Source organism: Furipterus horrens, unplaced genomic scaffold (assembly GCF_987537825.1).
Source record: "Furipterus horrens unplaced genomic scaffold, mFurHor1.1.pri manual_scaffold_2, whole genome shotgun sequence".
In the NCBI taxonomy this organism is placed as follows: Eukaryota; Metazoa; Chordata; class Mammalia; order Chiroptera; family Furipteridae; genus Furipterus; species Furipterus horrens.
In genome coordinates, this window is record NW_028327172.1 from 140,322,667 (window position 1) to 140,346,277 (window position 23,611).

The 23,611-nt window shown below is 40.4% G+C and overlaps 1 protein-coding gene across 1 annotated transcript in view; it reads right to left on the reverse strand.

Moving 5' to 3' along the window:
* The window catches only part of PROSER2 (proline and serine rich 2), a 44,738-nt gene that overhangs the window by 11,080 nt on the left and 10,047 nt on the right, over nt 1-23,611 (reverse strand). The window contains exon 2 of the mRNA XM_090266545.1: nt 12,288-12,510. Within this exon, the coding sequence (XP_090122671.1) occupies nt 12,288-12,425 (138 nt within the window). The 5' untranslated portion in view covers nt 12,426-12,510. The remainder of the gene's footprint in view (nt 1-12,287; nt 12,511-23,611) is intronic.

A 23,611-nucleotide genomic window follows, 5' to 3' on the forward strand; every position in this document is an offset into this window, starting at 1 on the left:
AGTATCAGCTTGTCAGTTTCCTCCCTGATGGGACTTTGGGACTGCACAGAAGTTCCTCAAGTTGAGGAGAACTGATGTTTTACAATATTTTTTAATCTGCAAATAAAGTATATGTCTTCATGTATTGCTATTAGTGTGCTAACTCAAGTGTGCTACCTCAACCAACAGCAGCAGAACCTGGGGCCTTGTTAGAAGTACCAAGTCTTGGGCCACCTCTCAGATCTACTGAATCATGAACTTTAAGGGGAGGGACCTTCACTCTGTTTGAACATACCCTCTGGGTAATACTAATGCACTGAAGTTTGATATGCACTGATTTGATTCTCTAATTCCTCTTAACATTTTGTGGTTTCCAGTGTGAGATTTTACAATTTTCATCATATGTCTTCTTAGGTATTTGATGTTTTCTGATGAAATTATAAATGGTATCACTTTTAAAATTTTCTAATTATTGATGGCATATAGAAATACCAAGTATACTGATCTTATGCAAATTTAACAAATTTGCTGTGTATAAGTTTATCTGTAGATTCTTTTCAACCTTCTATATCTACAATCCGCAAATAAAGTATATGCCTTCATGTACTGAGATTAGTGTCTACAAATAACAATTTTATTTCCTCCCTTCCATCCTTATGCCATTCATTCATTTCTTTCATTCTGCCTTATCATCCTGGCTGGGTTCCCCAGGCAGGTGAATTTGAAGTGGTACCTTTGTCCCTATATCAGGGAGAAAGCTTTCAATACTTTACAATTAAGTATGTTTGCTGGAGGTTTCTTTTTAAAATGATCTTTATCAGATTAAGAAAGTTTTCTTCTATTACTAATTTGCTAAGTCTTTTTGTTTTTAAAATAATGAATGGATTTTGAATTTTGTCAAGTGCTTTTTCTTCCTGTATGGAAGTGGTTCTTATTTGGCGGTGATGTTACCCTCCATGTGGCATTTGTCAAGATCTGGAGACATTTTTGATTGTCACAACTGTGGGTGTGCTGCTGGATAGACCAGGAGTGGTGCTAGAAATCCTACAATGCACAGGACACCTCTCCCCATAAAGAATAATCTGGCCCAAAATGTCAGTAGTGCCCAGACTGAGGAGAGATGATAATATACTTTTTCTTATCATGTTAAATAACTGAATTATGATTGATTTTAAAATATTGAACCAACCTTGCATTCTAGAATAAGTTCAACTTGGTTGTCATGTTGTTTTCCTTGTTATACAAACTTGATTTGCTTAGAATTTCTGCATTTATCTTCACCAGAGAGACTGGCCTCTAATTTTCCTTTAATTGTGATCAGATTTTGTATAACTTTTCTTCTTAAAATTTTAACTTTTGAAACAATGTGCCTTAAGATTTTGGTTCATAGCATGTCTCCTTGCTCTACCTTTTCTGAGACTTAGTTGGGGAGGGGAAGGAACATACTAGTTTCAAGAATTCTTTTTTTCCAGCTGAAATTAGAACAATTTCATAATAACTAGATCTCTGTAATTTTATTAATTTACACACTTGGCAGTTATATAGTCCCTGAGACCTTCAATATTTACTATAATAACAGAGTCTGTATGAGGGGCATTGGCAAGATCCTTTAAGGGAAAATGGGCACAAAATATTCCTAGTTTAATACTTTTTAATTGAGTACTGGACCAAAGAAAAGAGGAATAGGTAAAAAAAACCACAACAGTCTTGTAATCTTAGCAGTCCTCTACATCTATAGAACATGACTAAGGAATTGATACTTTATTTTGAGGTTGCCAGGATCTGGCCCTACCTTCCTTTCAAATTTCACCTCCTACAGCCCTCTCCTTTACCTACTGCAGTGGTGGCAAACTTTTTCTGTAAAGGCCAGATAGTAAATACTTTGGGCTTTGTAAGCTTTATGGTAGCAATGACGGGACTCTGTCAATGTCCTGTGAAAATTATAGATATGCTGAGAAAGGGCCTAACTTTCTTACAATACAACTTTATTTACAAAAAGAGGTAGGAATCTAGATTTTGTCCACTTGCTGTGCCCATCTCTGCAGAGACACATCTTACCTATCCTATCATTCATGGTCCAATTTAAGTGTCACCACACCTCCAGCCTACTCCAACAGCAGCTGCTGAATCATACATTCACACAGCTGAGTATCTACTAAGCACTGTAAATGCTGCCGTGTAAACAATGTTCTTGCTGTCTAGTGGACCATCTAATGAGGGCTTCAGATAAGAAAAGAGACAATTACTTTAGAGTGTGGAAGTGGCTATAACAAGGTTACTCTGGGTGTTATGGACACATATAGCATGGGAATCAATTCACACCTTTAGAAAAGGGGGTCTGGGTCTGATCTGAATAAAACTCTGGAGAGGAATAATATATGTAAATAACGTAAAAGAAATGGGTTGAGAGTTAAACAAAAAGGGAGAAGGGATAGTTAGATATGTATTTTGAAGAGATCATGTTGGCTATAGTGTTGGAAGTACTGAATATGGGAAACAATTTAGATAAGAGATAAAGGTCACTTAAACTAGAGTAGCGGTAATGGGAATAGAGACAAGCAGATGGATTTCAGGTACTGAAAAAGTTTAATCATGGACACAGACAAAAATGTGGCGAAGGTAGGGGGTTAGGGGCTAGTTGGAGGGGGCAAAGAGGAAGAAATGGGGAACATCTGGAACAGTGTCAACAAAATAAAGTAAAAAAGTATAATCAAGTCCTTACATAAAAATTTATTTTTTACTATAGTTGTTCATCGCCTGTGCTTTTTAATTCTACTGGACTTAACACTTAAAGGAAAATTCATGTCTGATATATCTGTGAACTATCCATGGAACTTAGAAGTTGTCTGGTAGCCAGCAGATGATCACGGTAACCAAAATGTCATGCCTCCTCACTAGGTCTGCCTGTTTTAGCCCTCTGGTAACAAGAACATGAAACTTTCATAAGAAAGCCAGCAGCATTATTCATTTTGTGATGCTTCTATATTTTCTTGCAGATTGGTGGGGTCATCTGGAGGGTCACAGTATGTGGCATGGAACCTTCCTACCTCATCTTTCCTCCACGTACCTTATTCTTGCTGGATGAGCCTGTCCCCATCCGCTCAGCACTCGCTGCTCCTCACTCTCCTGCTCTCCAATTCACCAAGACATTTCACATTTTCTTTTACTCGTGTGGAGTAGTTTACCACAGTGAGGCAACAAAGAAACCTTGCAACTCTAAAATCATCAGGACATAACCCAGACCCCTGTAGTTAACTACAACCATCACAGATGTTGTTAGGATACCATGATAACAACAACAATAACAACCATAACAACAACAGCAGCAAAAAGCTGTAACCACCACTATTGATCGAATGTAAAGTCTAGGGAACTAATTAATGCTCTCTGCGCTTTCCCTACTACTCTGACCTTCCCAATTCAGTGTTTCAATGGGGTTATTCACAAGTTTTTTATAATCTGCCTTGGTTAGGTATAATTATTTCCCTTTGGTTGTATAGACAGTAGAATTAAATAGGCAACTGGCCTGTAACAGACCTGCAGCTTAAGACACATGCCAACTTCCCACATTAAGGGAGGGACAAAAATAGAACGGAGCGTATAAAACCCACACATCTAATGCAACCTAATAAAGCAAGGTGTCCCAAAATAAGATTTCACTGGGAAAATAAGCTTATGAATGGGAGGTCCTATACAATTGTTTTATGTTCTGTGAAAAAGTGTTAAGGCTCATAGGCTGAGAGATGCAATACACAGATCAATTAGTCCAGCTCCCTCATGTGAAGATATGAAAACTGGGTTCAGAGGCAATGAAATGACTTTCCAAGGGTTGTACAACTATTCCATAGAGGAACCAAGACTAGAACTAGCACTATGCTTGTTTTTTGTTTTGTTCCACTTATTTCCCTTTTTAATCACATATTAATCCAAGACCCTTGCTTGGACACCTGCACAGGTCTCATACACCTTACCCTGGAGTTCCTGAAGCTCCCAGTTTTACCTCAGTGTTCTTGTGTGATGTGAGACACCCATCAGTCTTAACCAGGCTGCTCAGTGATCAGAGTCCTAGGTCCTGGAAGGCAGATTCTTGCATCCTCAACCCATTCGAGGTCTCTCTGAGGTCAGAGGCCAGAAAACGTAGGGTGACTGGAATGTATCCTCAAGTACCTTCTTTGTGATCAGCCTGGCCTTGAGCCCTACCTAAGGGGCAGAACCAAAAAGGCTGTGGGCTCAGCCTGTTGCCTAATTCCTCAAATATGAAACAGTCCTCCGAGTGACCCTGGACTCTGCTTGCACCTGGGAGAGGAAAGAAAGAAGAAACAGAAGAAAACTCTGGGAGCAGGGTATTCTGGGACAGAAAAGGGGCACATGGCCCTTGTCCAAGAGTTTCAGTCTATTCTTCCCGTTCCCAGGAGACGCTGACGCTGCCTTTCTCAGACAGGCACATTAAATAGGAAGGCCCTGGGGAAGAGAGCATGAAAAGCAAGGCTGCAGGAACACACAAATCTAGAGAGCCAGGGAGTCAGAGGGAAATGGGGAGTGACTGCTAACTGTCATAGGTATTCCTTGGGTGACGGAAATGTTCTAATGTCCTAATGTTCTAAGTGTGATGATGGCTGCACAACTCTGAATTACTAAAAGCCACTGAGTGGCATGCTTTAAATGGGTAAACTGTATGGTATGTGATTTATATCTCAATGAAGGTGTTATATATTTAAAAAAAGAAAAAAGCATAAAGCCAGGCAGTGGCCTAGAGGCCCATGGGGAGGGAAGACGGAGCCCTAGCAGTGGTAGTCCCTGCTTGACTGGTTGTGCTTTTGGAAGTGGAATTTGTTAACTTAAGTTCCCAAAGAGGTAAGTGGATAGGAAATGAAGATAAACAAAAACAGTAGCTTTCTTTGGAAGGTAGCAGCAGGCTGACAGCATTTTTTTGTTTTAATTCCCTTTCTATAAACAGTGTTTTTAATGCACCAAATTTGGGCTGTGGAGAACAAGGAAGCTCATAAGGCTACAAATTTCTAGATGCCAAAAGAATTATATAGGAAACCATACTCCACCCAACCTGCCTGCCATACTGACCTCAGGTAATGGGTGCAAGTCTTCAAGGGAAAAAGTGCATACATTTCTATCTAATATGTATGATTGTGAGGAATTAAGTTCTCCTATGTTCAAACTATAAAGTTCAAAATGCTAAACCTACTAAAGGAAATGTGTGCACGCCATACAAGTCTCGATGGGCAGAACCCAGTCCTGCTGTAGCTGACGCCTAGTCCCCTGAACAAAGATGGCAGAACACATCCCCCAGTCCCTGTGACACTCTGAGAGGGGCATCCAGATAAGGTGGATGACAAACCTTTCCAGTGAGTGCTGCTGAGGGTTATGTCAGGAGCCCTAGATATGCCTATGGGAACACAGATTTGGTACAAGAGTTTTCATTTTGGGGGGAAATAATAGAGAAAAAAACCTTTGTTTGAACAAACATGTCAAAAAGGGTTAAAATATTCATACTAAACTAACTCCCACCTAAAAAAAAAAACACTAAATTAAGTTCTTAGGCTTCTTTCTTTTGTTTTGTTTTTCTTTTAAACAAAGAAATTTGGTTTCACTGCAGACTAAGATAATTGTGGCAGCTCCTGTGAGGGAGGAAAAAGAACCAGCACAACTCCTCTCTATTCTACACAAACACATCATAAAAAAAAGTGTGATGGCTAAAAATATTTATTTTTCTTTTTTTCCTTGTATTTTTCCCCATTACCATTTAGTCCCCTTATATCTCCCCAACCCCGCATTCACCACACTGTACAAATATTTCTTGAGATCTCTTAACCAGCAGCCTCCTAGGTAGGCAGCCTTGGATATTTGTTTTGGAGGAGTGTGATTTGACGTTCACATTTTCTTCTCACGGACACCAAAATGATCTACCTGACACCTGAGCAGGTTTTATTGATTGAAAAATCTAAGCTGATGAGAGAATGCTCTGCAGCTGAAACAAAATAGGGGCAGAATGAAGAGAACAAGTCAGCCTCTCTTTGTTCCTCACATAGTTAAATGCTGTGCTTACTTTGGCAATCTCATGAGAAAGACTGTAAGTGCATGTGGTGTTTCCCACAGTTTCAGGACAGGGTTTAATTATGGTTACTTCTAACTAGTCATTGTAGTAATTTTTCACTAGGGCTAACTTAAACCTGTACTTCTGGCCGGAAAGAGACACAAACAAACCAGTGAGGGATGAGCTTTGTGTACAGTTTTGATTACAGATTTAAGAATAATGGGTTTGAAGGATCATAGTGGGCTCCATGGCTGCATTACACTTTGAATTGACAATGTGATAGAGACGTCTTTGTGGAGACACAACCGCTGTAGTGCGTGGCGTCGCATGCACACCCAGCCCCTCACAAGCTTGGTATCATCTTGCACTCAATTTTGAGTTCCTGGAAAGATTAAAACCAGATTTTATTCCATCATCTATCAACTGTGCTATGTAGTAAGCATTTACTAAATTTTTATTGAGCTTTTATAAAAAAATCTATGTAAGCTTCATCTTAAATTGGCTGTTTTGACCAGCAAGTTTTTGGTTCAATCCGGGTAAGGAGACAGAACTGAAAGGAGGACGAGGTTACGACTGACCAGTCTGCTATTCCTTCCCACGCCTCTGTCTGTCTTCCTTCCTTGAGATCATCTAGCAACAAGTATATCAGATTTCTAGTGTACGCCTTAGACTCCAGTCCAACTGGACCATGAAGATGGCGTTCACCACTGCTGGCTTGACCTTCTTGATCCGTGGTGAATGGGTGAGACCAAAGACATTAAAGGCTCTGGAGAAGGATTCATCAGGAGCTGACAACTGCTATCTAGTCACAGACTCTGTGTGTGACTTTTGGGCCACAACATTTGTCAGCTGAATGAGAAGGAGGCTTTCAAGATAGTTCATTTAATATTAAATCACCAAAAACTCAATAATAAATTTGGGTCATTGTTTCTGCCCACTTTAGAGATAAAAATGAACAGAAAGTATGCTTGGGAATTCTGGATGTTTCCAATCCACCCTAAAGAAACACATATATCACTTAATTTCTTAAGAACTACGGGAAGTAAGAGCTTCCCACTCTTCCACTAGCCAAAGCATGTTCTTTTCTAGATGGAGCTTCAGATCCCGCAGGGCAGAGCAGATTTCATTCAGGACCACAGTCCAAATTCGGACCTCTGGACTCTGGAATGAGGCAGCATTCTGTCCCTGGCGGTGGCACTAAGGTGTTTCAGAGATACGCGAGTCTTTGAAATACTGGCCTTACGGGGTTAAGAACATAGGTAACCTCACACCCCAAGCTTCTTTTGTCACCTTAAAGAGCTATCACTAAGAAGGTCTCTGAATCCTTCTTGAATCTTTTATTTTGAATCTGTATTACCTCTTAAGGTAGGAGGTTGCAGAACAACACTACCAACTTTGCAAAGGCATGCTCTGCCTTGTATTGTATGAAAGCTTCTTAAATTTCAAAGAAAAAAACACATTCAAAAACATTCTCTAAGTTAAGTATTTCAGGATTTGTTCAATTTGTTCTTGTTCTAACTATACCTTCCATTAGAAAAATTTCAGAGGAAGAATTCCTCATAAGAAAAACAAAATACATATACAAACACAACTAGTCTCTGGAGTGATAAAGTCTTCACACACTTCCCTATACGGATAGCCACAACAATCCTATTTAAGCAGCTATTTTAATTTTTAATTTGCATTGGCTCAGGAGAAAAGTTCCTAAAGAGCAAAGATCTCTGGTATCCCAGGCTACATTTCAACTGGTGTTTAAAAACTGTAAGATATTCTCATATAACATCAGGCATTAGTCTTCTATCTTCTTTTAAAAATAACCTTTGCTTAAAAGAAACATTTATAGTTGGAACTAGATTATCTTTTACTTAAAGAGCCCTCCAAGAGGTACATTTAATACCATACAATTTAGAGGCCTAAAAACACTGTAACTAATCTTTTATGGGGTCAAGAATTAAAGGACAGCAAGTGGAGAAGCTAGTAAGGTTGATTCTCCCTCTAAAGAGCAAGTCATAAAAAGACCCAGTGATTTAGAATAAAAACATACAGCTCCTCTCCAGATTTAGACTCCTCAAAATGTAGAGTATGAGGGTAAAATTTTTTTAAGTTTACAAATTTTGTACCAGCATAGATAGTTCACTGGTTCAAGGACACCTAGATGCTAAGAGTGCTTAGTAAAAGTCAAATGTTCCATGGTTGTTTGGAAAACCTTTGTTGCCTTTTAAAAGTAAATGTCTAATTTTCTCAGTGAGCCTGCTCTATCTAAGGGAAATACACAACTGTGGAATAATAACTGATGATAAATGAAGTTAGCTCTATGGTTTTCCATTAAGGAATATGCTTGAAAACAGTCAACAGGTCTAAGTAGAAGGTACTAGAACAGCATTGGAATGTGTCCTCCATCAGACAGCGAGGCACAGGCAGCCAAAGGGGTATGAGGCAGAATTATGCAATCAAACACATATGAGAATATAATTTATGCACTTCATAAAAGTAGAATCTATAACACTGCTTCCACTTTGTCCTATAAAGTGATGAACACACAGATGAATCAAACACAATACAGTATTACTTTAGGCTTTTACTGAATAGATAAGAACCGTAGAGGATAGGCATTCTATAATTTAAATTCAAAGTGGTGCCCACAGTAAGACTGGCAGAATTAAGACATTTGTGAGATATTATGGAGAGGAGTGCTTTCCTTTTATCATCTCATCCTTAGTGATCAAAGGAAAAAATTCAGAAGACTACTCATAAGAGACAGAGATATAACAGGGAAAAATGGTTCCAAACAAGATGATGGTGGCAGTACGAAGTGGAATTATGCTCAACCTGAAGCTACAGGGCACTCGAAAAAGAGAAGCTGGTATTATAAGCACTGATTAGATGCCAGACATTTAAACTTTACAATATATTTATATTATCCTTGAGAAAGAATTGTTCCTCTCACCTCCTTTTCTTAAGCTAATGAAGGAAAGAAATAACTAATGAAGAGAGCAATTAAATAACGTTTCCTAGGTTACAAAGGGAGGCAAATGTGAACTTGAACCCAAGCATGCCTCTGACACCCTTGTGTTTATACTAGTCTAGCTGATTTTCAGGGTACTGATTGGTTAGTAAAGAAGAAAGCAACTTTAAAAATACACAAGGATGGTTTGGGGGTTTAAGAAAAATTGTAAGTATCTTGGGGACTGTCCTTTTGATCCCTGCGAAACTCCACTGTAAAACCTATGCCACCACTGAAGGCTTAAAAAAAAAAAAATCCTCCCACCACAGGGGGTGAGGAGCACAAGGCTGTTCTCCTCTCACCCACCCTGATCTCCCCATCTATGAATCTAAGGATATTTCTAATATCTTATATTATCAAAAATACACTCATGATAAAAAGTTTTCTAATAAGCCATTTCTCTTTGTGACTTTGGACCTGAAATGTCATAGATTTTCTTTCAAACAAGAGCTTTTGCCTCTGAACATGTATTCCTGTGAATGACATCTTGACAAAGAGTCAACATGATGCATATTCTTCAAATGTGCCAGATGAGAGACCTTAAGACCTCATTTGCCTACATGTGCATCCTAGGAAGAGCTGTGTTTTATACGGCAATATTCTATTAACACCCTGAATTCATCTTCCAGACTTGCTTCTTTCAGTTAAGACATCTTGCAGGCACTCTGGCAGTTTCAATCACTCTAAGACATCTCTTTCCATTTGCTGCTAAACCTTCACGATAGTCTGTGTGACACTCAGCCCAGCTCACCCGTTGGAAATGAAGGAATTGTTCTCCCATCTGATGGGAGTGCTGATGAAAGGTGGCTCTCAGCTGTCAGTCTCTTTAGGGACTGTCTTGAGCTGAAAGAAACTGTCTCATCAAGGTCATGCCTCCTTCCAGAGTGGTTCTGCATCCAATGGCTGATCACTGAGTATGTATAAAGGTGCCACTCTTGACCCAATGGGGACAACTGAGGGGCTATTCCAGCCCCAGAGCTCTTTGAGCAACAGCTAAGGCCTTCATTGGGCCTACCTCACAGCTCAGCTTCCCTCTCCACTCAGTCCTGCTTCCTTTCCTTCCAGATGCTGATCTCAGGAACAGTCCTAACCTCCACCCCAGACTCTGCTGCAGGGAAGACAATCTGCAGCAGCTGGACCTGTCACAGTGCGTCACAGTCACCAGCATGCAGGCTCCACCGCTGTGTCCTTGACACCCAGGACACTGCTTCCACATTTGAGCAGATGTATAAACCAAGCACACAAAAGGCACAGTAGGTCACTTATTCAGTTAATGCCACACCACAGTGGGTGTGCTTGTAGTGATCAGTCAGGCGCTATGTGAACATGTGCTTTTGAGCTACCACAGAGGGTTTGGTAAAAGCAGGCATTAACTGGTTAATATGAAGGACAGACCCTGTAACACTAGAATGGAGATATAAAAGTTGCAACTTTCCTTCCCTGAGTCCAAAGCACTGGACGACGTGGGATCACATTCTCTTCTAGGAGGAGATGGACGGCAGGTGTTATTTCAGTTCTCTTATCAAAAGGACACATAACAATGAATGTGGAAAACAAAAAAATAATTCAAGTGCCCTGGCTCCTAATGTACTACACCCATTTCCTTAGATATCACAGTCATCTGGTGATCATTCTCAATTTTATTCCATTACTACACACACAAGATAATCTTTTAGACTACTGTGCCTAAGTTAGCCACATCAAGCTTAGCCACGCCCTCTGTACCAGAGCAGGACTGCTTCCTAACGAAGCTTTAAGGAACATATTCAAGTTAATCTGTCTTTCATACATACTCTTTTAATATGTCTTTTAATATACTTTATATTTTTAATTTAAAAATTAGTACCTAAGTCTCCATTCTTAAAGATTTGTAGATTCTCAGATTTTCAGAGTGATTTATAATATATTTTTCTCTCAGTGACTCAATCAAATAATATTTATTATTTAATATTTATTACATATTTATTAGGTAGGATAGATAGCAAACCAAGGCAGGGAAGAGGAGGACTAGGTGTCCCATCCACTGACTCAGCAGTCCTTGAAATTCTATGTATCTTTTCCATTATCTGGGAGAGAAAGCCTTTGAAACTGTGCTTTCATCCCAAGGCCCATAGGGCCGAAAGGAAGAAGCCCATTAACACCTTTGGATAGTCACTCAGCTGTCCTGGAAAGCTAGAACCACCTTTACCTGTCAATCAATATTTTACTTCTTCACCCCATCCTGCCAACCAACTATGTAAGTCCTCAGGACAGAGGACTGGCTTTCTTGGCTCTCTCTGGCCGCTAGGCCTCAGGCCACCCTGGCTCTTGCTCTGGCCCTTCTCCCCCACCTTGGCAAGGCCCATTCTCTTTCATGAGAAGATATCACCAATAAACCCTGCTTGCTTGCATGATTATAGACTCGCTGATCTGTAATTATTTACTGCACTGGTGAGAAGAACCAAGTTTCTGGGAGCTTCTCCCATGGGAACAATACCATGATGCTTTAAAAAAAAGAAAATATGCAAGTAGGAATCTATTAAATTCTATCTTACTAATAACTGCCTTCTATACTGTATATATCTTTCTTATATTCAGCATAACTGGGGTTAATTTTAGGGCTCAGAGTATCTGACAGAAAATGCTCCCACTAGAAGATGGAACTGAGATGAACAATAGACCCTTATTAGCGAAACCCAAGGCTAATTCTCTCCTGTCCTTCCCTCTTTGAATATAAAGGTCTCAATCCTGAAAGATGAATATCCTGAGGGGTGGGGAGTGCAAAAAGGTCATCTCTTAACTTTAAAACTAAAGACCCTTTTTATGAAAGTTCCCAAGCTTGCTTATGATATGTAAGAGTCTGGATTCTGAGAGAAAGGGATATAAAAGCATTTATATTTGTAAAGGAGTTAAAAATCTGTTTTAAAGTGAATTTGTTTTTATGCTGTGAGGAGCTTCTCCTTCTTCAGGTCTTTTGAACTGAGAGGCATCTGGCCCTGCCTAAATTCAAGGCTGCCTTCAGTCAGGGGCCTCCTTGGGTCTAAGCAGCCGTGCTATTGGCTGCAGTGAGATTCCCTTCACTGCTATGGATCATACTCTGTACTTCTGCAAATTGAAGATGATTAAAAATTAAATGCCATTTCACAAAGTGAGTATTCCAAAAACATCAAGCTAGTTAACCCAGAAGAATTTTATAAGATCTTCCTTAAGGGAGGGAGCTGGGCCAAAGCCAGCCAACAACAGCACATTAAAGCATGAAAGGAAACTATCACTCACCAAAGTGAGGCTTCTGGAGCGAGAACTGCTACTTCGACTCTCCAAACTGCCCCCTCTGCTCAGGTCACTGAGCCTGCAACTGGGTGACAAGTCAGAGTCCATCTCTGAAGAGTCTGATTTCTGGTGGTTTACAGGCATCCCCACAGAAATGGCAGCGGCCAATGGCTTGGTCACAGGAAGTGGGGAAGGAGCCAGCGTTCCATTCTGAGGTCGTGGATTACTTCTGGAGAAACCAAGCACAAGCAACAAGGGTTAGTGAGTAGGGGTAAATGCCTTATCCTCCCAACTGAAAGGCTCAGCCTCAGAATGAATCATCCAGATTCACGGCCTCAACCATTAAGACAAAGAGAGTTAGGAGACCCTAAGTCAACTTGTTTGGTGATGTTCATTTCTATTTCTCTTTTATATTCTTCTCCATTATCAAGGTGTAAGAATTATTTTTAAGGGAAGACAGATGTACTAAAAATTTCTTTGGTGCAGATGATTTGATAGAATGACGTTCTGGCACCTTCCTTGACGCTTAGGGCCTGTACTTTCATGCTCTTTCACATGCAGACTCAGGTTCTCGCTGTGTGGTTTATTAATTCTAGTCTTTTCTGCTTTAGATACCACAAAATTATGGCTTCTTCTCCAGCTTCATGACAGTTCAGATTGACGTGAAGTGATAAGAGCTCATAAATTACTAATGCAAGTTTGGTTGACATCACCAAGAGTCTAAACTCTTTGGAGGCCATGATGCTATTGCAACTTCTACATAAAATATTAAGGTCCCATTAAGTTAATACTATCAGGAAGTTCATGTTTTTACTTTCAGGAACAAAGATTTTGAAACTTTCTCCAAGAAGCCCCTCAATTTCACACCGTTTTCTGACTCTTTTAGCAGTTCAGTTCAGCTTCTGAATGACGACAATTGAGTTCAACAAAATCTTCTAGAAGGCCAAAGAAGATCAATAGGAAACAAGCCTCCTGTTGATTACATATGGCCTGATATTATGGCAAGTGAAGTGATAGATGCTCACATCCCTCCTAAACTGAAAATATTGCCAGTTTGCCTTATGAGCCTCTTTAACGATACTGAGGGGCTAAAATAACCATAGGTACAATGTGGTGTGTGTGTGGATGTGCACTTGTATGTGTATTAATTTTTAATAAAAACATAACTATTAGTGAAGAAAGCCTGATCAGTACTGAACGCTTTTAGAGGGACCTTGTCATTTAAGACTACTGTGAAATCTCAGAGAAACTCTGAAGATATTAGAACAAATTAAAAAAGAAATTGTTCTCCCTACCCCATTTCTCATCATTTTCCAGGTGTATTAGCGTAAGTCACATGGCAATTTAAGAGCAAATTTAGGGAACAGAAGATCTGAGCATATTTACTTTGTGTAAGTTGCCATTATTCCAAATAGTAAAAAAAAGATTTAAAGTGTTAAAAGTTTGTTTAATAATAAGAAAGCCTAAGCAATAGTTACTATGTCTACATAGTTAATAATATGCAACTCAGAAGTGAAGATATCCTTCCTGAAACTCTCCACAGTATTCAGCCTAGTAAGTTAAATGCATAGTATGAATTTAGTACAAACACACAAAGTGGACATATATGTGTGCTGATGACAGTGGCCTGTGACAAAACAAGGCGAAGACAGATGTGGAAGTCACAGCTACATCCCTATGAGTAGCTGGGTCCAAGAAAGGTAGACAGGAAATGGAGAGAGGACAATTGGTCAGTGTTTGGATTCTTCCTGGTCTGCAGGTTCCTGCCCACTGACTCAGCTCTAATTCATTCCTGAACTAAGTAAAATCACTGCTCCAAGGAAAGTAGGCAGTTGAGGAGCAGTTAAGTCTTTCCCCTGCACAACAGTGAGATAATAGACAGGGAAGTGAATACCCATTCACTTACACAATGAAGGGACCCAGTGGAACCACGTAATGGGTGGGGAAGGCTATGGAGTTGGACAATAGGCCTAGGCAGTCAGCGCCACACCTAAGGCCCTCACAGTATGGTCAGAGGGCAGTCATTTACCACGTCACTTGAGAGCACATCATTTTCTTGTGTTACTAGAATTCTAAAAGCTATTCTGACACTGTAAAACTATCTTTATTTAGACTTTTATTAATCAGTCTTTGGAAAAAATATGAGAAAGCTCCCCAGAATTCTACAAAGGCAGAGATTACGAAGGAGAAAGTGAAAACCTTGGTTCAATATCCTTCACAGGCTCAGGATGTCATTCTTCTCAGATCTCTTAAGGAATGGGAACCCAAGTCCTAGTTCCCAGGAACTAAAAATACAGAGTTCCAAGGGAGGTCCACTGTGGAGAGAGCAGTTTTCTGCAGAGGAAGGGCGAGGAAGCAGCCTTTCTTTTCTGCCCTGCCCTGGAAAGGCTATGTGATGAGATAAATAAGCAGAAGGGTCTGACAGCAGTGACCACAGCTGTGAGTCTATGAAGGTCATTACCATTCTAAATATTTAGTCTCCTTGTCCAATGAAGGGGTAACTTTTTGGGTCTGCAAACAGTGCACATTATAAACAGTGAGACCAGGGTCAGATGAAGATAGCCCCACAGATGAGAAAACTGACTTCTACCAGAAAGCAGAACAAGCATCATGAAAAAGTCACGACCAGCCTAACACAACAGCAGCAGAAATATGAGCCACGTGTGTTTTTCTATTTATTCGCTTATACTTCCTGTGTTTATTTCTTATTATTTACCAGTAACATGTTTCTTTTGTAAAGTCTAGGTTACCCATGGAGCAAAGAGAGCAAGGAGAAGGTCACAAGAGATCTAATCTCTGTCAATCTACGTCTGCCGAGCATGTCTGGTCAGGAGGCAGCAGCTGTCCAATCTCAAGGTGCTGAGGGATCTGGTGGGGCTGACAAGTGAACACCCTAAAGTGACTGTGCTGGAGCCAAGAGAGGAAGAAGGCAGCTCCTCTTCTTCATCTTCCTTGGACATTCCAGAAAGACTTGGAATGACCTGATGGTATGCGTAAAGCCCTCTTTCTGCCATCACCTCACTCTATCTAAGTTCCAAATAGCCACAATCAGGTCTACACAGTGGCCCAAGTAATTAAATCTTTCCATCAGCCACCTGAAAATTCTGGTTTTGCCAAACTCCAAAGCTGAATTATGCCAGTCAAAGACCTGTCCACAGGCAGGATGGCTTTCAGCCTCCTCACACACAAAGGCATCTTTGACTCCTCCCTTTTCCTGTCACTCAGAATCCTTCAGCTACCAAGCCCTGTTGATCCTTCTGGTGCAATGTCAGTTGTATCCACTTCTCTAGTCCCACTAGTTCAGCACCATCAAACACAGGCCTACATTACTGCAATAGCCATCTAGTCGTTCTTGCGTTTTCACTCTTCTCTGTACTTTTCCTTTATTCTTCTGCTGGACTGATCTTGAAACACCACTTTGATGGTACTGTTTTCCTAAAAGCAATCAACTTTCACCCCCTCCCCATAGGCTTCAGAATCAAAGTTTCATGCTGTCAATCAGTACTTGCTTAAATTTGAGCTCTAGCTTCCTTTCTAGACAAAGCATATTCTTTTGGTGTTACTGTTTTCCTGCTTCACAAGGAGTAGATTCTGGGTAAGTAATTCTGACATAGGGCACCAACTCTAATGGAAGACAAAAGTGTGCACTGTCCTCGGTGGCATCACAGGGACTACAGGAACACAGAGGCATGCAATACTTCCTGAGAGGGCCAGACACCGCACAGAAGGGTGATCACTTGCTTAGCCCTACAAGGTGTTTCAGATTAAGGAGACTGCTAATTAGACAAACCGTGATGGGCACTCCGGACAGAGAAAAGGAATAAGCAAAGGCAGGGCTCCCTAGTCTTAGTTCCCAGAAATAGAAAATACAGAATTCCATGGGAGGTGTCCTGTGGAGAGAGCATTTTTATGGTTTCACTTCTCATATTTAAATATCTGATCCAACTTGAATTTATTTTGGTGTAGAGATCTACTTCCTCATCCCTAAGCCAAGAAGGCTACCTAATCACTCAAATGCCAAGTACTCAAAAATTTATCTTTTCCACTGTCTTCAAATACTAAATGTTATTTTATACTGAATGTTAATATGTTTTAGATTCTATTTCTGAATTTCCTATTCTCTCCACTGATCTTTCTATTCATTAGGACTCAAAAATACAAATCATAAGGTGAAAATTTCAATGAATCTACCTACATAAAAATTAAGGATACCATAGACAACATGAACAGAAAAGTGGCAGGCTGGTAGATGTTTACTATATCTAAAGAAACCAAGGACTATGATTGGGCAGTTTACAAGAGAGGAAGCACAAGTGATTAAGAACTATATGAGAGACGTGTATTTAGTGAAACTAAGTATGTCCTGTGAGCCCAAAATCCCACCACTCAGTCTACTCCAGTGGAAATTTCTCTCAGGAAAGGAGGGAAACACGTTCGAGAATGGTTATCAGAGCTTTGCTTGCAGTTGAGCAGTGCTGGTGGTAATCTGCATTCATAACCCACTATGAACTCCAAGAACAAGTGAAAACCTGGTAAATGCTTTTACCGTGGAATACCAGGCATCAGTCAGGACTAGTCAAATGGACAATGGCATGCACAGGTCTTAAAATGTGTTGAGTAAAATGTTATAATGATATTCTTAGCGCAATTCCATTTATATAAATTTAAACCAGACACAGCCCTATATTTTACATCCATCTCCAGGAACATAAGCCAATGGTGGGGATGGCTGGGTGAGTGGGGGGCACCACTTGATTGTCCTATAGTATCACCTGGTCTGTTATTCATTGAAGGCCACCTGCTCGTCACACACTGGACTCCTACTGCTGAAAAAACAGAAAAGGAAGATTTGGGTTTGAAGAATTATGCTTATCAGATCATTTTATCACCTGGGAACATTCAAGAGGCCCCGGTAGCTATAAGACAGGTGAGTTCTGATATAATGAAGGAAGAAGAGAGGACAATCTAGAAACCTGGGGGCAGTTTAGGAGGGAAAAGCTGAAGATGGCATAGTTTTAATAGGAAAGAGAAAGAAACCCTGAAGATAAACTTTTCTTGGATCACAAATGAGCTGAAAATTAACCAGGAAAAGGTTGACCTGATCAAATTTGTGCTGGAACTATAAATATATTAAGTTCCCTCATATTCAGCTATTAGGCTTGGTACTTTGTAGGTGAGGGGAAGGGAATCATATCCTCTAAGACTCAGATTCCCAACAGGAAGGCTAAACAAAATCAGAGGGGGTGATTATTGTCTATGCTAGTTCAGAACATGAATAGGAAACTTATCCATCTTAACCAAATGATGTGGAACTAATTTTGCTTAGCATATCTGTAATACACTTTAAAAGAGAACTGCTCCAACTCATAGTCAAGGTAAATGCTTCACAAAATAGAAGATCTAGGTGGGGGTCCTAGGATTCTAAACCCCATGATACAGGTTTATAGCCCCTCATCCCTGTTTCATCACCCATTGTTAACCACAGTGCTAAGGTACAGGCAGCAGAAGCACAGAGCAGCTGAGAAAGGGGTAGAAATAAGCTTCTTAAAATTCTCTCCCCTTCCCTTCCCATGTCAGACTCTATACTAGGGCAGGATCAATGCTCCACCTACGCTCTACTCTTTGATTATCTCATTCTCTCCTACTTTCACTCCTAGGAATTTTATGAAGAAAAACAATCTTAGGACAAAAATTATCTTTAAAGCTATACTATGAGAAATTCTTATATGATGATTTACCAACCAAGCCATTATCACAAAGATAGGTTTTTCTTGACCTTCAAGAACATTAAAAATGAAGGAGGTTTACAGTGGGAACTGTTTCTGAGTCATGAATGGGCTTTTTCATATGGTTTAGCAGTGGGTGAAAGGAAAGAGGATGGCCGTCTTTAGTGGAATGTACACACTCTTAGATGAAATAGTCAGTAAACACAAAAGAGTCATTGTTGGCCTCTACTAGTAGCTCTTGACAATATTCGTTCATCTCAACATGTATTGATGTGATAGGCACTTTACTCTGATTTACTTGAACAAAGAAGATGGGAGTCTATTTTTACAGTTTCTACCTGGTCCTGTGTTAATTCCTATAACATGTGTTAACAAAAATCAGTTATAATAAGACATTAACTAGGTGATGAAGCTATGAATGATGCCAAGACTCTTTTATATTGTTTCATTAACCCAATTCATAAGTTTAAAGGAAACAGTACTGAAATTCTTTCTTCTAGATGGTTCAACTCTGAGACTTTTAACAGCACTCTTGACTAAATTAACCATTTCATTTCTTTCCCCAAAATAATTTACAGACAAACTCCATAAAAATGATTTTACTGTAGTTATCACAGCACATCTGGTAACTCTTAGCACAACTCAGCTGTAGCTCCAATTTTACACAAAAGTACAGTCTCTGTAACCTCCCACCCCTCACCATACTGAAGATGCACATATAGACACATAGTCTACTGACTGACCTAGTAGAGAGAGAAAAGTAGTTGTTGATTCTGTAGTTCATTTTCTTTCAAGTTTTCTGCTCTCCAAAACATTGTTAAAAATAAAATAAATAGTTCAATATTCACCAGTGAATAGCAAGTAGTACTTAAATAATCCTGGGTTGCTTTCGGTACCACAGGCCTGTCAAAGCTGGCACTTTTCATTTTCCTAATCTATGCTGCCAAGGAACCTATCTGTAAGAACAGAGGGCTTTACGTGTCTCCTGAGAATCCAACCTACCTTATCTCTTCAACCTTACTTTCCACAATATAAACCTTTATCCAGCCTGGTCCCCTAAATGCTCTGCTCAGTTGTGAGCCACGTTTTGATAGCCTCCCCTGTCACTTTCCTCTCAAAGTCTTCAAAGCCTGACTCAAAAACTGTACCACACCTTGCCAAGCCTTCCTTCAGCGTGCTACGCATCACTGACCTCTCCAGCAGGCACCTTCCGTCCTTACTGTTTATATTCCACCGTTTGTTAGCTACACAATGCCATTTTGTCACTCAGATACAGTTGATCACATCAGGTTTTCTATGCATGTAATTCTTTATTTCCTCAATGAGACTATAAGCTCCTTGAAAGCAAAGCTTTCTTTCTGTCCTCTCTCTCTGTCACCAGAAGATTTTGGAAAATATTTGTCACAAAATATAGACTTAATATCCATTACTTAGACAAAATTTATACTTAAAAATTCTAAAAACCATGTTTTTTAAAAAAATTAGTGTATCCTTAAAACAGACCTCTGATCTAAAAGAAAGGCTTAAGCACTTTCAAACATGTTCATATTGTGGTGATCTTCCTTTAGCCCCTCTATTGTATATAAGAGACCAAATCCTTCAAATTTAGGAGAAATTACTCTTATTTAACCTATAGATTTCAATCAAGGGCAAGTGGGGAGCATCAGGGGGTAACTTTATACACAGCCATAGAGATGCTTCACTTCGCTTCACAAATAATATGTAAAAAACTGGCACCAATAGATACACCAGAGCCACTAAATCAGTAATGCTACCCAAATGTTAACATGTAATAAATATTAATCTGAATGTATGTACATCTACAGATCAACCCATGACCAAAATTAACTTCAAAAATGGGTCTCCACATAACGAAGCTGAAGTAAAATAAATATGTAGTGCCTTTTCTTTAGTTTGTGCTCTTTCTCAGTGTCAAGAAACCAAAAACCTTGGAAAGAAAAGAATGCTTCCAAAAATATTCACAAGGTAAACTAGCAAACAAGGACTGTTTCCCCGCACTGCAAATCACAGGAAAACCCACCTTAGCTGGAGGTGGTTGGTGCTGGGAGGGCTGGCTGTGCAGTTAGTCTTTGGTTCAGGGGTTTTCAAATGGTGAGGTGCTCAGTGGTTTGGCATCTGTTTCATTCGATGCTGCTGTTTCTCTGGTAGAGCTTTTCTCTTTTTTTCTGAAGTTTCTTCTGTAAGAATTTAGGACCTTAAGCTCTAAGTGGCACTCAAGAGTATTAAATACAATTAAACATTTTAAAAGCTAGTAATTTTACTTCTCCAGAGCAATTACATGCTTTCATTTAGATCTTTTTCTTTTTTTTGAAAGTTCTTTCTGAACATTGTAGAAAAACAAGGTTGATTTCAGACTGTCTCTAAGTGTGAATAGTTTCAACTATTAATAGGAGGCAGTACCTTCCTCAGGGCTAAAAGCCACATGAAAGTAATTGATTTGCCTACATTAACCAAACAGGTTCTCAGACCCTGAAGGAAGAAGTCTCCTACTACCAGTTTGCATCTATCATTGAGCAGAAGATGTGGAAATTAAATTTTCCTAAAGTAAAGCCTCACCTGAAAACAACCCGGCTAGATTTCAGATTAGGTGCTAGTAAGTAACAAAACATCATGACCCAGGAGGAAGCAAACAGACAAACACCACTAAGGGTAAAACCTAGTTCTATGGCAAAGATAAACCCTTCAAAAGGTTATTCTTAGCTCATTTTTTAAAAAATTGACATTGTATATGCCAGCTGCATTTCTGGATTCTTTAGCAATTAAAAAAAAAGACGAAGAAAATCCCAGTTTCACTTGTTCTTTTGTTAAACAAGTTTGTGTGCTTTCTCTTTATTTATTCAGCAAATATTACAAGAGCACCTGCTAAGTGCTACTCTGGTGAGATAAAGTGTAGTAGTTCTTCCTTGGAAGTAATAATTATACCTATTGTTTTACAATTTTTTCTGAGAAGCTCCAAATTCTTAATTTTTCATTTGTCTTTGTAATAAAAACAAGGCTGACTCAGAGCACATTCATTTAGTATTGAAATTTATAACCCCTGGTTAGATTGGAAGCAGACATCTGGCTTACATACCTTATCTCAAATTGAACAGATTTAAATCCAAGCCAGGGGAATGCATGACCCAAGACCTTCTGTTGGGTCAATCCACTGCATCAGACTTTAACCCTGTCCTCTAAAATCTCCTCCTTAGCCCTGTTTGGGGAAAGAGAGTAAGTACATTTAACCTGTGGGTGTGTTTACAGAGGCTCCCTTCCCCTCAGACTCTTTGTAGATCGTCGTCGGCAGCCGTCCGTCTCGAGAGACGATGGTGTAGCTTCTTAAGAGTCTATCTGCACCGCAGAGAATGGCTGTGCAGTCCGACTCGGGAGTGACACGGTATCTGTCTCCTCCTGTGTTGAATCGACATCTTGCGATGACGCTGGAGTGTCCTCTCCAGTGAAGCTGAAGCTACAGAGCCTGGGCAGGGTGATATGGAGGGTCTGCTGTTGCCCATGCAGCAGACCCCCCCTCTCTTCGCAGCTGAAGGGTCCAAGGGAAAGACGGAGTCAATACAGCTTGGCTTCAGGTGCGCCGCAGGAGTTGCCGGTGTTGACTACAACGTCAAACCGCCTTAGGGACTCCGGCTCCGGATTTTCTGTCGGGGTTTACTCCCTTAGCCTTTCCCCTGAAGAGGTATGCCGCAGGGCAGCGGAGGTTTTTTGGAGTCAGAGTTTTCCTTCTCTGATGTGCCCTGACTGGAAGATCGAACCAGCGACACTTAGCTCGCAGGCCGACGCTCAATCCACTGAGCCAAACCAGCCAGGGCTTTCTTTGTAGATACTCCCTGGAATATTAGTAACAAATCGCTCAAATTGCTCATTTCAAATCCAGGCCTTATGCACAAACTCATATCCCAGTTTTAATAGACAGGAAGAGATGAGAGGTTTTCAGCACTTTTTCAAGAAATGGGGACAACCAAAAGTTCGTTGAAAAGACTGGATGACTCCAACTAACAGTTAAGATGAAACTAATATCAGATACTCAAGGACTACATATTAACCTCCCTGGGAGAAAACACAGCACCTCTAACTAGCTCAGCTGGAGTCTGATAATTACTCAAGTAATAACAAAGCCCTCTTGGTAAACCTCACCACCTTGGAAAACCAAAACAAAACTAACATCCTGATTAAATGAGAACCAGTTAAGAAATACTATATTTTAAAATGCTGTATTTTTATGTGACTTTTCAAGTTCACTGACTATATTTTTTAAAATTATTTTAAAATTATAGTTGGCATACCATGTTGTATTAGTTTCAGATGTACAACATAGTCGGCGGCGGCGGCGGCAGCCGTCCGTCTCGAGAGACGATGGCGTAGCTTCCTGAGAGTCTGTCTGCACCGCCGAGAATGGCTGTGCAGTCCGATTCGGGAGTGACAATCCCTGCCGCACTTGTTACAGGTGAAGGCAGATGGCTGTTGTTGCTGCTGTTGACGCTGCTTCCGCCTCGATCTTTTCTGGGCCGCCTCCTCGTTGCGCGCAGCCTCTGCACGTGACGTACCTTGCCTGACCGCGAGCCTCCAGGCTAGGCGGTCGTCTGCTTGAACTTCCCATGTGTTGAGATTGATGGAGCATTGTGTCATGTCCTTTTTGCAGATGTCTTTGAACCGCAGTTTTGGGCGCCCTGTCATCCTCTTGCCTTCTGCTAGCTCGCCGTAGAGGAGGTCTTTGGGGATACGGCCTGCATCCATTCTTTTGACATGGCCGAGCCACCTGAGGCGTCTCTCGCTAAGAACTCCATGCAAACTGCTCATATTGGCTCGCTTCAGCACCTCGGTGTTGGGGACCTTATCCTGCCAGGCGACATGCAGGACGCGTCGCAGGCACCTCATGTGGAAGCTGTTGAGTTTCCTTTCGTGCCTTGCGTAGGTGGTCCACGTCTCGCTGCCATAGAGGAGAGTGCTGAGTACGCAGGCTTACAACATAGTGATTAGACATTTATATATCTTACAAAAGTCATCACCACAGTAAGTCTAGCTCCCATCTGACACCATACATAATTACAATATTATGTTCTCTATGCTGTACTTGAAATCCCCATGACCAACTTTATAACTAGCAGTTAATACTTAATCCCCTACACTTTTTTTGCCCATTCTGCAACCCACCCACCCCCATCTGGCAATCATAAATTTGTTCTCTGTATTTAGGAGTTTCATTTTGATCATATTTGTGTGTGTGTGGGTTCCATATAAAAATGAAATCATATGGTATTTGTCTATGTCTGACTTATTTCACCTTAGCATAATACCCTTTAGGTCCATTCGTGTTGTTGCAAATCACAAGATTTCATTCTATTTTATGGCTGAGTAATATGCTATTGTACATATGTACCAATATTCTTTTTTTTAATATGCTTTATTGATTATGCTATTACAGTTGTCCCAATTTCTTTTCCCTTTATTCCCCTCCACCCACTGACACCCCTCCCTCCAGTTGTCCCCCCCCTTAGTCCATGCCCATTGGTTGTGCATATAGTTTTTCTCAACATCTTCCTATCTACTCCACTCCCTCCTACTATGCTTCTTAATTCCTGTACCATC